Consider the following 16,319-nt stretch of genomic DNA (forward strand, 5'->3'; position numbering starts at 1 on the left):
CTTAAAATAATAAAGCTGTATCTTTTTTTTACCTAGTTTACTCAACCTTTTTTTTTTTTTAATGAAGTAAGCAAAGGAACTGTTTCATTTGAATCCTAGTAGAAAACTTTTCTCCACCGAATCATTCATTCATTCTCCCAGGTACAGAAAAGATTAACGTGTTTTTGAGGCTAGAATATGATGTTTTACTATGTTTTCAATTGATTTCTTCATTGAGGAGGACCGGTCTTGTCTCTTCGTGAATAATGTAAAAATTATTCATTGGGAATTAATATGTATTGGTGCCCATTAATGCAACGTTTCCTTTATGATCAAATTACCAATATATTCACTAATAAATAATAACTTACATTAGATGGTGTCATTATTTAGTAAGTGTTAAGATTAAATAGTGTGAAGATTCTTAATAGCTTATGTATGTCATTACATATGTCAAGTGACAATTCTAATGGTGATGTTTCTATTTGTAATTAAATCAGCTGGAGTCTGTGAAAACATACAAACCTCAGAAAATGGGCAGACTGGCTTTTTAGCTCCCTACATGAAGGTACTGAAAGTATTTTTTTAAATGTAAGAATAGCAACGGCAGCAACACAAGCAAGGTTAATACTAGAAAGACAGCCAGAAAGAAAAAGAGAAAAGAGCCAGAAAGAAAGAAATACAGAAAGAGAAAGGGAGAAGAAAAGAAAGACAGATAAAATGAGGCAGGATATACTTAGCTAGGATTTTTTTTTTTTAAAGTCCAATCCAGCAATGAAGTTCCTGTTTTTGATACTTGGACAGTGCATCTTCAAATCTCACTGGACATTGTTCCACACTAATAAAGATAAGATCAGAACAGGAAAAAAAAGTGCCAAAAAAAAAAAAAAAGCCTTTCCCCTAGGTTCCCAACATGTAAAATACATGTTGGTTATCATTCTGGTTGCTGTTAATTTCTAAGAATCAAATGCTATTACCAAAAATAAAATAACTGAGAACCCCCTGTTCAAGACCCAAGTATTTGCCTCTTTCAGAATACTGTGACCAAGCCCTAATTTGATGAAAATTATTTCTCTTCACTACTTTGCACATGTGTTAGTGCACTGAAAATACTGCCCCGATACCACCCTTTTTTACTGTAAGGGTGATCGAATGTTGGAACAGGTTTCCCCAAGAGGTTGTGGAGTCTCCATCCTTGGTGATATTCAAAACCTGACTGGATACTGCCCTGAGCAACCTGCTGCAGCTGACCTTGCTTCGAGCAGGGGGGTTGGACTAGACAATCTCTAGAGGTCCCTTCCAACCTCAACTATCCTGTGACTCTATGAATCTGAGAATGACCGTGTGCATACATACATCTTTCTGTACAGGATTTTTTTTGTGACTATCCCTGCCCTTCCAAACAAGGTGCAAGATGGCACTTGCGCACACAGAGAAGTGCTGGGACACCTTCCCTGTAGGACCCCTTCAGCGATTTCTTACTGACATCACCTCTAACTACTTCCATTTCCAAGTAGCTCTTGAGCAGCAAGCAGATTCTCCCTTTTCCTCTGGAAAGCTGACAGAAACAAATCAGTAAGTAAGAAAATTAACTCTTTCCAGAATGACAAAACTGAGTAAGGAAACATTTAAATAGAAGCTGTCATACTGTTTTTCTGAAATGCTGCCCTTCTTGCATGTACTCAGTCTGCAGTTCTAGAGGCTTTACCAACTAGATGAAGAGGACAAAGGAGGAAACAAATTCCCTAAGCAGAGATCTTCCAGAACTGTGTATTCCTCCCGGCTGGGTGTGCTGCTCCACCCGAGCAGCTGCAGCCAGGAATGGCTGCGGGGAGCCAGCAGCTGCTGCCAGGCTGAAAGGAGGTTTGTGACCCACCAAAAGAATTCCTCCCCTCTCGCTGAAACTCTGCGCCTCCTCACAGTTGCTAGCAGCAGTGTGCACACTTACTCAGCGTTTTCCCCTTAGATAGGTTACACTAGAAAAGCAAAAGCAGCGGTGAAGGGTCAGGGCAGGAGTAACTGTACTTCAACACTGGTGACTCCGGAGGGATTTGTTGCATTCTTCTCAGCTGCCAGGGTTCAGGAGTGCTCAGGTTACTGGCAGGAAGTTCACAAAGTTTTGTTAAGAAGGATGGATTTTGCATCTTGCTTTCCTTGGGTGGGAAATATGTTGCTCCCTAAGAGCTACACCAGTTCTTAAAACTTCAGTAATGCAGAGTGATTCTGTCCTGCTTTATACAATGTGGAGCTCAAGCAGCATAGGTGCAGGGCGGTACTGGGCATAGTAAGTTGGAGGCTTCACAAGTACAGCACAGCTGCAGGGTGTTGTGCGTGTATTAGTTTCAAAGTAAAACAGAGTCGGCAGAGCAGCGAAACTAGCCCTTGTGTTAATGGCACAACTGTTTTGAAGCTTAATTTGCTCTTGTCCTGAAGCAAGAACAGAGCCAAAGAGAGTAAAAATAGCTAAGCACATTATTAGCACAATGACAATTATGACTAAGCTCATACCAGATATCCCCTTTTCCCACACCCATCTGTATTATGTTCTGAGCTCTTGATAGTACAGAAAGTATGCAAAAGACTTGAGATCACTGATCAGGTCAGAGGCCACCACCTTGAACACAGTTCTGCACACACAGGAAGTGTACCATTATTCTGGAATAAAAATTATTTCATTCTCAAAAAAACCCCCAACCCACTCTGTGCTGTAAGCAAAGACTATTTCAGAGCAAAATGTCCACAAGTGGACCTGCTGTGGATTATTTATTCTAGTCAACATTCAACCATACTTAAGGGTAATGGAAACTGAACATGGGCACAAGATATTGGTGTCTCTACAGTTTCCGGACTCAGGTCTGAACCATAGAAGTCAAATTCAGCCCTGCCATGAGCAGGTAAAAAAATCCAGAAACTTTAGTGGAATCATATCTGTCTTTCAGCCCTGTTCAGCAAGAGCACTGAGCACTTCCTTAACTTATATTCACCAAACACGACGGGAATATCACATGCAAAGATAGCCAAGTGTTGCTGCAGGAGCTATAAAAGCACATAATTTTAATGCTTTTTTCTTAAAATGCAGCTAGATGGTGCTGTACAGTTTCAAAACATATTAATGAATTTTTGTTAATTACTTTTTTTTTAAGTTCTTATACATATATGTAGAGGAAGGAGGTAAAAGAATAAAAAATATAAACGAAGCAAATAAATTGTTGTGAAGTGTTTTTACAAATATTCTCACTAATCTTTTTGCGATTCTCTTGTCAGATGTCCATTTTCATTTTGTTATCAATTTCTCTTTTGCAAAAGCCTACTACGTGATAGTATGTACATCATCCTACACTTGGTCTTTCTGTCTGCACAAGATGAAGTTACTAAGGTTTCAATGGTGTAACTGGAGAGAAATTCGACTTACATGTAGTTTGTACATGGGAAGAAAAGTACAATCATATTCTTGTTGTTAGAAGTCTGTATTAGTATAAAGACAATAGGAAGGCTAGGGAAAATGTGGGCCCATTGCTTTTTCTATGAGGAAAGGCTGAGAGAGCTGGCACTGCTCAGCCTGCGGATCAGAAGGCTCAGGGGGATCTTATCAATGTACCTGCAGGGAGGGCATAAAGAAGATGGAGCTCGGCTCTTCCCAGCGGTGCCCAGGGACAGGACCAGAGGCAATGGGCACAAGCTGACACACAGGAGGCTCCCTCTGAACATCAGGAAACACTTTGCCACTGTGAGGGTGACCGAGCACTGGCACAGGCTGCCCAGGGAGGTGGTGGAGTCTCCATCCTTGGAGATATCCAAAAGCCATCTGGGCATGGTCCGGAGCAACCGGCTCCGGGTGACCCTGCTTGAGCAGGGGGCTGGAGACGATGACCTCCAGAGGGCCCTTCCAACTTCAACCAGTCTGTGATTCTGTGATTTTGTGGAAGTTACCATTTTTAAAGGTACTTAGAACTGTAACTGCAGCATTTAAAAGGCCACCAATAATGGTGTTATTCTTGATACTTGGTACTTTGTTCACAATGTTCCTGAGAGAAATAGCTTATTTACTTTCTCTAAGGAAGCTGATTAATATGCCATGCAAAACACATCATCATCAGTGGCGTTATCCGTAACAGAAGAAACACAATTGTTAAAACTTTTTATTTCCTTAAGGTAGTGTAAAGGAAGTTATGTATCTATTTTGTACAATATGAGTCATTATATGGAGCTGAAACTTAAGAAATAGAACAATAAACAAAACATCCACAAAGAACCATCTCTGGAAAGTCTTCAAATCAGAGGTATTCATGTAAGATGTGAACGTGATTTATTTTAATTCAAAGGCAAAGGGTGCAAGTTATAGAGTTGGGGTCAGTCAAGAACAACTCCTTATGTTATCTTCAGTGAAGCATGAACATGGTCTACCATGCAAACCAAGTTAAACTGAGAATTAATCAGCGATAGTTGCTCTGGATTTATAAACAGACGCAGAACAGAATTTGGTCCTTATACTACCATTATAGCTGGTAAGAAAGACACCAGGTCTGTAACTCCTGACAGATGGCTCTTTTGTGTTCTGTTCAGTGCTAGTTTAGAGAAAAAAAAAGTTCTATTTCTATTATCTTTTTGGTTACCTTTAGCTAAAACAATGGTTAATCTGACATAAATAACAGAGCTACTAATTGTACCTGGTAAAAATTTGGATGCATTGAACTAGAGGCTCTTGAACAAAATGAAAGAGTATCCTTGGCGTTACCTGCCGCAGCAACTCCTCCTGACGCATCCTAATTCGCTCCCTCTCCATCTGGATTCTCTGGAGCCTTAACTTCTGCTGCTGCTGTTGCTGTGTGGTCAGTGCGCTCGGCAAGTTCAACAGCCCTGGCTGCGGAGTCTGGGGAGGACGACTCTGCTGTGACATGGCTGTGCTGGGTGTTATTTGGTGCTGGTGATTCATGACTGGAAAAGAAAATAAATCACAGCTGGTTAAGTAGAATTGTACTTCAAGGTAACAGAGGACCTAGGACACATGTTGCTCTACCCTTGATTGGCTTAGAGTAGACTTGGTAGTGTAGGTTAATGGTTGGACTGGATGATCTTAAAGGTCTTTTCCAACCTAAACGATTCGATGATTCTATGATTTACCATGAATACAGAGTTATTAGAATTAATGTATTTCAAATGACTGAGGTAACTGCTCCATCTGGCGAGATCTGGTCCTAGTAATTGCTTAGTAAATTATTTTTAATATTTCATATGTGTCTAAAACATGAATACTTATAAGAAAGCAAGTATTTATATTCATCCTGGTATGTTCAAATATTTACCTAATGATGTGTAGTAAATGACATGCAAGTGTTTTTAATTGAAAATTCCCCTACAAATGTGTACCTATAATATGCAGTAAGCTAGTAAAAATGTTTTCAATCCTAACATTTTCTTTATTGATAGATCTAAATTAATTATTGTAAGAATAATTACCAGCACAAATAATGAGCACTGTGTGTGTTTTCCACGACTATGAAGGAGATACACACTTTTTTCAATGACATGCAGATGAGAGATGTTCCAGTTCCAGTTAAGAAGCAAACCTCGTAGGAGGTCCTGTTCCCTGTCAGGCTGTAGCCTTCCTGTATTATCATGGACGAGTCACAATCTCTGTGTACTTACCTATAAATGAGGGTTAATATTATTCTTATATGTCGCAGAAGTGTTTTAAGCACTCGTTACCTCACAGGCACTCACACATTACAGTAATGAAAAGCAGCTTGAGAACTGTAACTGAAGAAAAAAGTGCATCTAATGAAAACCAGCAACAAGCTGGACTGTCACACGTTACAAAAGCAGCGCAACAAAAAGAAACCAGAAACTATCAAAAGCTACATCTTTCCATAATATCCTTAACATACTTTCACTTACTTTTTCAAAGCAGGTGAAATGCAAGAAAAAGATAATTAAAATTAATCTGTACCACATTGATAAATAAAAAAGCAGAGTAGTGAGAACCACTGCTAACTTTTCTTGATAGATGTCTTTGTCGCTTTTGAACAAACACTGCCCTTTTTTCCGAATGGCCTCAGCCATTCCATGTTTCAGGGTGCAGTCAGTGTAAAGTTAGCTATCTGAGTTCATAGTATGAGCATTACTATCAATAGCAAACCAGTGTAATTGCAAGTTATTAATAGAATCATACCAGTTTCATTATCGAACTCAGCAAAAATCTTTATCAATCTTGTACTAAAAGAACTGCCCAAATTCACTGCAGCTTTAAACAGTTACATCAGGCAAGAATCGAGCTGAATGAGTTCTTAAATGCAAGCCTGTATAAAATTAATCCAAAAAAGATGCCAAGTTCTGGCCTGGTGTAACTCCTAACAGGAGTTACATAAGTCAGGTAAGGCTGAATTTACAATTCATGGCTTCATTCGCAAACGAAAAAGATCTAATAAATTAGAGATTAAGGTATCTGATTTTAGACCTGATTTAACACAACAGAGGGATTTGTAACTCTCTCGTGAATTCTGGATACGCAAGCACCATATTGTATAGTTAATGTCTTACAAAGAAAACCAAAATAGTCTTTTGCAGATTTGATTAACATCTGAAACCTTATCTGTTGGGGTATTCAGATTTGGAAATGAACCATTAATTCCCCATCTTTGGTAGAATATTCAAAAGGTTCATCTGGGGAATAACTGCATAGATGGCAGGTGAGAAAGGGGACCTTTTTTAAGCAAACCTGATTTGTACCCATGTAAACCAGCTAAACCCTTTCACTTGCAGACAGAAGACTGCTGCTCGGACAGTTAATGTTGCTTAGATTGTTAATGTTACTTAAATGAACATAATCTTTTCTGGCCAAATTCAGAAGCTATAAGTCAGAGCAGAATTCTCTGTTGGATGGGCATTTTTACTGAGAGAACTGTTATGAAGGCAATTGCAAGTCTTTGTGTAGATCCACAGTCACTCTGGTAACGTGCCACAAAGCTAAAATAATAATTTGGCACCTTCGACAGCAGGATTCACTTGGCCACGGAAACAGAACCACCCCTTCTCTCTAGAAATGTTTCCCTCTTAGTAATAGGCTTGCAAAAAACCAGGAGGAACATGAGACAGAGGGGAAACTGCATAGCCTCTGCTTGTACCTCCTTTTGAGTAAAATCTATCAGTTCCCAGCAAGGCGACCTAATACCTTTTGCGACAGTTCCTTCTTTTCCTTCCCACCTTCACATTTCCAGTAAAAAACACATACAGTACCTAAAGCCAGTCGGGATTACAAGTGGTAGGCAAGTACTGCTTTAAACATTCACTGACATTTTTGCAAGGATTCTTTCACTAATGGGGCAACAGCATAATTAACAAAGCTTTTATCTTTGAACAAGAACACCCCAGATACTAAAATACGCTTTAGAAGAGACAGCATATTTTTCTGTCCAAAGGACTAAGACTTGTATCTCCCTCTTTATCTTTCACTCATTGTTCTTACCATATGAGAACTGAAATCTCAACTCAGTTCTGTGCTTCTCAGACCTGAACATATTTATGCTGTGTGCATACAGTACAGCAAGCACTATGAGAAGTGTGCATTGAAAGGAATGGGTTGATGATTTCACAGCCTGGATCAAACGTATGATGCCCATACATTGCAAAATGCTGAACTTAACTCACTCTGCCAGTTCCAAGTTAAAAATTTTTTAGAAAGGTTGACTTTACGCTAGCCAGCTTTCTGCCAAATCAGGTACTGTCTTGTCTTTCTGCAACTGGAGTAAGGCAGGTACACAGGCCTTAGGCCAGCATAAACTTTGCCCTGCTTCGTTTGACAGAAATATTTACACGTGCCCACATCAGATCTGAATCAAATATTCCCTTCTGGGTGATCCAGTATCACACAGGTCCAGCATGTAAGGACTATGGAACCATTTGAGAGTGCAGCTACAGCAGCAAATCCAGCTCAAGAACTAATCCAAGTTAAGAGCAGCGCTGCAGTAATATAACCTTTTGAGGGACTCAGTTTACGTGTGGCCCACAAGCAGCTGTATCCACACAAATGGCATCATGCTTCCACATGAAACCAGAGCCTCGCCGTTTATCACCTCTTCCACACCCAGCTGCTTCTTCCTGCCCACATGCCACCCCCTTTACTGAGCTGGCAAAAGCATTTTTGTGGCCACACAGCAAACTAAAAATTGCCTGGGGATAAAAAGAAGGTATTTTCTGGCTAGATCAGTTCCCAGCAAGAACAACTGGGTAGCCATGAAAATGCTTATGTGTAACCAATGTAGGAGGCCAGGTGGGAAAAATAAGCTGGCTGCGGGGAAGACGGACCAAAGGCAGCACCGATCAGTAACTGTTCAGTAGTAAAAAAAACCCAGAAAGGTTAGCAAGCTGTAGTGCTGAGAGGCGAAAGGTAGGAATGAGAGCTGGGTGCAGAAATAAAACCACTTTCATAGCCGAAAAACAATATATGGGACCACATTTTAAGATGTAGTGAATCTACTCTTACTCATATTAAAATAAGTAAGAAATATTTTAAGTACAATTATATAAATTGTATCAGTGTAAATCTGCTGTTAAATTGCCAGGACCATAAGCACTTAGGCAGGAATTTAACTCTTCTCATATGCATAAGCATGTGCTTAAATTTTTGGCATCTCAATGGTCGAGTGAGTAGAACAACCATGCTAAGAATCCAGGCTGGCTGAAGGATTATCACAATATAGTAAATTCTCCATAAGAAAATTGCTTTAATCTAAGCAGCACATTCAAATGATAGAACCAGGCAAAGTTAAGTAAAGATTAGTAGCTTGTATGGTGTGTCTGGGATACACTCAGAGCTAGGGCATGAGTTGTAGTACTATTTATCATGGCTATTTGTTGCCTTTGCTATATAAAATACTCCTTCTTCACCAGCTGATCTGTACCCATGTTGTATCACAGCTGAAATTATACATGCAAGAAGGCAAAGAACAAGACAATATGAAAATGCTGAGGAATACTTCTCCCTGAGCTATGGTCCCCAATAACCCTCCAAGTAATTTCTTCTCATGGGGACAGACAGAATATTTTGGTCCAATGAACTCTATACCTTGGAGTAAATTATTTTTATTTCAAGCAATGCTATCCATTGTTACATACCATCAAAGAACTACAGGAAACTCAGTACAATGAGTAAAGCAAGCATTCCCACACCTTGACATTAGGAATATAGAAATTACATCACACTGAATCTCCTACAAGTCAAGTATGCCATAAAGTATGTGATGATATTTCTAAGAAACAAGAAAAATCCATTCTACTTCCCAAAAAAGTTATTTACATCATCGGGGTCTGATAAAGCTATAGCTACAGCAAAGTTTTACAAGTTTCAGTGCAGGAGGTGCACAGAAAGCAAAGGAGTAGGTTGGAGCCATTCTCAGCCAATTCCACCACCTGCATTATTTGGCTCTGCTCCTCTTTCAACCAGTGCCTTTCTCCTCAGATGTCTGTAGGTCTAAATCTCTGGACACAGGTCCACAGAAAAACAGATCTGTTCAAAACTACAGCTAATTGGAGTGGCTTTTAAAGAACCATTGATTTGGGTCATGGAGACAAACTTACTGAAGGTCATTTGAACACGCTGACACCACATTTTACTCCAGCGTACGCTGCTTCAAGAGAAAATGGGATTCAAGTAACTCTCCAGTCAGTTTGAATACCAGACACCTACTTTCATAGCAGCCCAAACTGGATAGACTCAGAAATATGAAGTACAGAGGAGTCATGTATCTGTGCTTTGAAACAAGTAGACAGTTTTGTCAAGGTATCTGGATAGAGTATGTTTATGATAAAGACTAACTTAAAACGGAGCATTCAATTGATATGGTGATAAAATCAATTTTCTTGTTTTAATATAATTCAAAACCAGTTTATAAGTATACAGATGCTAAGGCCCAGGTTTTCATCCTACCAACTGCTTAACAGCGTAATCCCACTTGAATTGTTCTTGAGTGCAATCACGATAATGTCCCATAAGCAAATTTAGGCCTTATGTGATCTGCTTCTGCGAAGTCAAATCTAGTTTTTGGGTGTGTGCATGCACACATATAATGCACATTAAGTTAATCTAACCTAGCTCAAACAAATATTAACTGGAAATAAAACCAGTATAAAACATGAGATTATTAGGCGGTTCTTTTTTTATATCTATTACAGAAAACAAAATGAAACCAAAAACTGGGGCATTCTGCAGCACTTCCCACAACAACTGCTGCATTCAGCTGGTCTAAAAATACATCCTAAGGGTCAAAATGTTACATGCACAGTAATAAAACAGCTGACTCTGGGAACTAGCTGAAGAGTAATTAAATCACAGCAGATTTGCAAGTACTCTTGCACTGGTTCCACTGAAAGGCACTGAAATTATTATGAGCAAGCCTTCAGTTAATGTATTAAGTTTTAGGGCTTTTCTATACCAGCAGTTTGCATGTGAAGGCATGCACAAGCAGCCTGGCCAAATGGTCCTCCAGACTTGACAAGCGCTGCCCATCACCTTCCTGGGGGCTACTGAAGCCTGGGCCATACGGAAAGCAGCGTATCAGCTCCGGTTTGAAACACTCCCAGAGGATAAATCATGAGGCCAAAGACATCAGGAGATGAAGTGCTTGCTCCTTTTCCCCTCAGTCAGCAGCCACCCTGCAGCCGCTGCCACTATCCTCAGCAGTTCTTGACCAATGTTAGGTGATGTGGGCACTAAAAAACTCCATGCAGTTTGTGCACTAGCAAATACCCACAGGCAGCAGATAAACCCTTCATGTGTGTAATCTCACATACATGAAGAGTCCCTGATTCAAGACAGGAAACATTCATAGAAAGCATGACTGTGGCTCTCAAGAAAACAATGTAAGTGATGGCAAAATGTCTTCAAGTACCAGGGAAAACCTAACTGAAACATCGAGGAAAATGAAGAAAACAGTAACAACCAGTAGTGCTTAACAAGTATATTGGCTCCAGCTAAAGGAGCTGTGAATTAAGAAAGAGATGGGCTGACTGACAACATAGTCTGGTAAGCACAGAAAGACAGTGGTGAAAATTCCCAGATTGTACACAACAGTCAAAAGACTGCGAGGAACAGAAACACTTTAAAATTTTTCGTGCCAGAGATACCTTTTTGTGTAAATGCAGTGATTGTTGGTATCAGTCATTTTCAGTGAAGAAGTTTGCAATTGCACAAGCAAGTCCAGTACTTCTGATATTAAGCAATCCAAAGACACTGTATGGGCTCCTGATTTACCCAAGACAAAAGTTCTTCCTGTTCATGGTGCTAAGAATAGCATCAAGCACTGATATCCTCCAGATAAGCCAGGAGTGAAATACAGTGAATTTTCCAAGTATTACCTACACGATTTGTTCAGAGTGCAGGGTAGTTTAACTGCTTATGCAGATCAGTACTACCTGCATCTAACAGTGTGGATGAGTCCTGTGCTACACCCAGGGCTAGTCTGGGTCTAGAGACAGCTTTATTACCTGTAGGTGGTGCAAAGCCCACGCTAATAAATCCTTCTGGACCTTGTGGAAAGCATGTAGGCATAGCTAAAGCATCTTTGCAACACGCTTCCAGAATCAGCATAGAGATGCCAGCGTGTCGTCCAACATGACTTCTCCAGAGGCATGTAGGTGTCATTGGATCCCCAAGTTAAGTCTCCTGGAACCCACAGACTGCAGTGCAGAGGCACCCACTTCATTTTGTGGAAGTATATTATCACCAGCTTTGAGAGGATCATATCAGACCTGGGCTAGATCTTCATACAATTTCACATCTGGGATTCTCTGCATGATGCTCTCAAGATAAAGAAAGATGACTACACTACGTGAATGCAGACAGGCTTACACTGAAAACTGCAGCTTCCTACATCAACAGCTATAATCTCTGAGAAATTCTGACCCAAGAAAATCAGAAGACCTAAAGAAATGTCCAGGTCAAAGACATAAAGAAAGTCTACCAGTGATAAATGATCTTTCCGTGTTCCCTGCAAATCTAGTGGCAGCTGGAACACTTGAGACAAATGATGCACAGAAAGGAAATGCGGTGATGTTACACACGAAGCCAGAGGCAGAGACAGGCGCTGGCAGTACTAATGTGAAACCTGCAGCACTCATAATCCTCCTAAATGAACTACTGGTCCAGAAATCCTGCAGTTTGGCTGAGCAGTGAAAGCTACTGAATGATGCTTCAGAAAACCTAATGCAGTAGTGCTGCACAAGCTGCAACCAAAAGCATTTGCCATTGCAGTTCTGACAGATGGGGGAAAGACTTCTTGGTGAACTGGATAATTCCACTAGGAATGTAGTTGGCTACAAGGCTTTGAGATGTTTGGCAGAAATCTGCATGTGCCGTACAGCGTGTGAGTACACAAAGCAAACCCAGCAATGGGGCTTACTGGGCACAGGTGGTTCAATGCAGTGCAAATGTGCAGTAAGTCCATCCATAGTTTTTGAAAATTGCACTTGTCCTGCTGTGGTGGAGTGGGACCCCCATCAGCCAGCAACTAAGTCCCCACGCAGGCAGCCACTCAATTCCTCCCCGGCCAGCAGGATGTGGGAGAGAACTGGAAGAGCAAAAGCGAGAAAAACTTGTGGGCTGAGATAAAGACAATTTAGTGAGGCAAAGCTGCACACACAAGCAAAGCAAAATAATTTATTCACAAGCTCCCATCAGCAGGCAGATGTTTAGCCACTTCCTGGAAAGCAGGTACTCAGCACAGCTGAGGGCTACTTGGGAAGACAAATGCTGTAACCATGAACGTCTCCCCTTCCTCCTCCTTTCCGTGACCTTTTATTGCTGAGCATGGCATCATATGGTATGGAATATCCCCTGAGGTAATTCAGATCAGTTGTCTTGGCAGCGTCATCTCCCAGTTTCTTGCGAACCCCCAGCCTACTTGTAGTGTGGAGGGGAAACAGTGGGAAAAACCAGAAAGCCTCAACGCTCTGCAAGCACTGCTCAGGCACAGCCAAAACACTGGTGGGTTATCAACACTGGGTTTAGTCACAAATCCAAAACACAGCACCACAGGGGCTGCTATGAAATTAACTCCATCCCAGCCAAACCCAGTACAAATGCAGGGTGAGTGCATAGCACCTGTAGAGTAAACTAAATGCTTCTGCAAAATACTGGACTTTCTGCTCAGATGCAGTACAACTGATCTGATGTACTCTCCAGTACCTTTCAGTCAGGATGCTGGAAACCAGTAATTCAAAACCAGTATTAAAAAAATCCTTAAGCTCTACCTGAATTCAAGTCTGAGTAAAAAGGGAAACCACATATGGAGGCAACTGGACATGCTGTAGCTGCACTAAGCTGGCTTCTCTGCTGGAGAGCAGATTGCAGATGTTTTCTAATGTCTCAAATGTTCTGACTGCACAGGAAGACTATGGCAAGGTACATCTGGGTATAAACCAAAATACACTAGCGAGTGATTTGTGTTTTGCTACGTATGAAAAATAATTCCATCCCGTATCACTCACTACAGAAAACATCTTTACACATTGTAAAGTCGAAGGATCTGCTTATGTTGGTCCTGTGTGTGCTTCTCCACATTTCATGACAGAAAATATGATTGTTTCCTTTCACTGTGGCAAAAAATATGGAAGTTTCCAATGTATGTAGTCCTGGAATGATACAATTAATATGACCGGACCTTTCACAAAATAAATTAAAACCAAGGTTCACATTTGCTGGAAACCTTTTTTGTGACCTGTTTTTTGTTGAAAATCATTACATATTTTTACCTAATCTATGATTGCAAAAATGACACTGAAGTTTACAAATCTGTACAAATGAAAACACTGCCCTTGACAGGACAATTCCAGAAGTAAGTCTAAATAGAGTATCTGATTCTTGCTATTATCAACCTCTAGTTTATGCATCAATTGATAATGAAGTGTGCTTTGACATGTAATTACCTGCATCTTTCCAGACATTTTCTTTACAGAATCAACACTATTAAAACCTGTGGTCACATCTGTCTCCCATATAATTGTGCCAACACTTACGATCTCTTAAAACAATTTCCCTCTTTTTTCTCTATCTCCCTTCTCCCCCCTATTTTCTATGCACAACGCTATATGTAACATCAGGTAAGTTTTATCCTGCAACGCTATGTACTTGGGCAAAAACTGGCCTCCAGGCAGAACTCCAGTCTCCTCAAAAGAAGTGTGGAAAAGTACGATGATATAGTTATTACAGGACCAAGACTTCTCACTGCTTTTGCATCTTCCACTGTGTGACTTCTTCAAACAACAAGAAAAAAACCTGAATAAACAGTAAGTTGCTTTTCTTAACGGTAGAGCTACAACAATATGCATGGGAAAAACTGAAAAATATAGTACCTGGAATACCTTTAAGTATGTTTGATATATCTGATATTGTCTAGATTTCAATTAATAGTGAATGTTTAAATACACTAGCTGGAATGAAAAGAATCCCAGCAATGCAAAACTTACCCCTGTGGTATATACATAAGCTTAGTTTGACCAAAGTCTTCCACCTAACTGCTTTTCCAGAACTAGTCAACTGAACCGGAGCTGAACTCCTGTACTGAACAGTTCAGTAACGCTGGATTTGAATATAGCTGATAACTCTTTGTCACTACATGTTTGAACGAACCCAGTGAAGTCAAAGGAAAGTCTTGTGTCAACTCCAGTGAGCAACTTAACAGTACAGTGACATTCTACAAATCCCTGTTCCTTAGGATATAATCATATGGCACATCTGTTGTGCCATTTACGCAATTTTATTAAGGCCTGCTATTGTTTATATTTGAATTCTGAATTTCTATTTGAATGCTGTGAGGAACATAATGGAGTTTGGGTTAAAAAAAGAAAAACCTGCAGTTCATGCTCCAACTGGACTACCCAGTATGAATACTGATTTCAGTACAATCTAATAAATCGGTGACAACACTTCAACAACTCTTTTCAGCCTGTGGTGTGGGGAGCCTTAGGACCTCTGGACTGTTTTTGAGAGGTCGAAAGGTAACCAAGGAAAATCAGCTGGTCTTCAGTAAGTTTAAATTCACTAGGCAGGGTTTGGCACTCCCAGTGTAATATTTCTAAGGTTCTTCAAACAAAGGAAAAATAGAAAAAGCTCAAATCTACCACTCTATGGTAAAGGAGATTGGATATAACACAGCAGGTGAAAAGTATTCACCATTCTAGCAGACAGACTCAGGGTGGCCTTGAATTCAGTTCTCTTGGGGAAAAACAAATTTATTGTGCAAAATGAACTAAGTCTCTTCAATAAACAGCCATTACACAATTTTCCAGCTCAAATGAAAGCGAGTAAAAATGTGGATCTAAGTTCCAAACTTGGAGTATGTGGCCACAGTTTCATTGCAGCCCATGGAATTACAACTACTTAGTTCACATCTCAAGTTAGACGTATGTAATTTTCTTTTTCCAGTTAGATGAAAAATGAAACAATTCTTTTATTGCTTTTGTTTGCTTTTAAATTAATAATGATATTCTAGTGAATTAGGTTTTCTGACATTGTAGGAGACCTTTCTGTTGATGACTTTGATGGATATGTCGTAAGCAAGAATTATTTTGTGGGCAAGAGACTCTGCAAGTTGCAGAAGCCAAAACATGCACGTGTAAAGTGTTTCTGACATATGTATTGAACCGATTGTACCAACTTTTATTATTTTAGTGTCAGAAGTGTCTGGATGCAACAGTGGATCTTTTTCTCTACTCTGTTTATAGGCAGCCCAGAGCCTAATTCATATGAACTGGCCAGCGTCAGGTGTCACGCAACACAGTCTGATGAAAACCAAATGTCTACGGAGGTTAAAAAAAAAAAAAAAAAAAAAAAAGAATGAACCCAGCCATATTACAGTTTTGACTTAGTCACGACATTGTGAAGAAAAAAAGACTAGGCTCTCCTCCTTTTCTCTCTCTGCTTCTGCCAACAAAGAACTGCTTGTTTCACTTATTTCCCAGAAACAGCATTAGCCTTCCAACAAGGTCAGCAAAAAATGCTGCTTTTCAGTTCTGGTGCATTTTGTTCCAAAAATCTGTAAAGTATTAAACCAAAAAGTTGTACTATCCCAGTGCACAGAGACGCCTTTATTCAGATTTCTGGGCTGAAAATAGCTATACAGAAATTTCTCAGCAGTTTCAACTGTTAAGTTCTGCGATATTCATATCTAACTAATCTTTCCTCTCTTCAATGATTCAAGCTTAGAAAAACCCCCAGATGAACAACCTGCAGGTGCAGCATCAAAGCTATGATTTAGCAGGAAGTTATTTAAAAGATTAGAGATTTACTCTGTAAGCACTTTTAACAATAAATCAGTAACAACAAATAATGATGGGGGCTGCTTGATTGG

At 40.0% G+C, this 16,319-nt stretch overlaps 1 protein-coding gene across 1 annotated transcript in view; it reads right to left on the reverse strand.

Annotated features, from left to right (window-relative positions):
- WWTR1 (WW domain containing transcription regulator 1) overlaps positions 1-16,319 on the reverse strand; it is a 77,520-nt gene that overhangs the window by 3,300 nt on the left and 57,901 nt on the right. The window contains exon 3 of the mRNA XM_075716529.1: positions 4,715-4,914. Within this exon, the coding sequence (XP_075572644.1) occupies positions 4,715-4,914 (200 nt within the window). The remainder of the gene's footprint in view (positions 1-4,714; positions 4,915-16,319) is intronic.

This window comes from Pelecanus crispus, chromosome 9, assembly GCF_030463565.1.
Source record: "Pelecanus crispus isolate bPelCri1 chromosome 9, bPelCri1.pri, whole genome shotgun sequence".
NCBI lineage: Eukaryota > Metazoa > Chordata > Aves > Pelecaniformes > Pelecanidae > Pelecanus > Pelecanus crispus.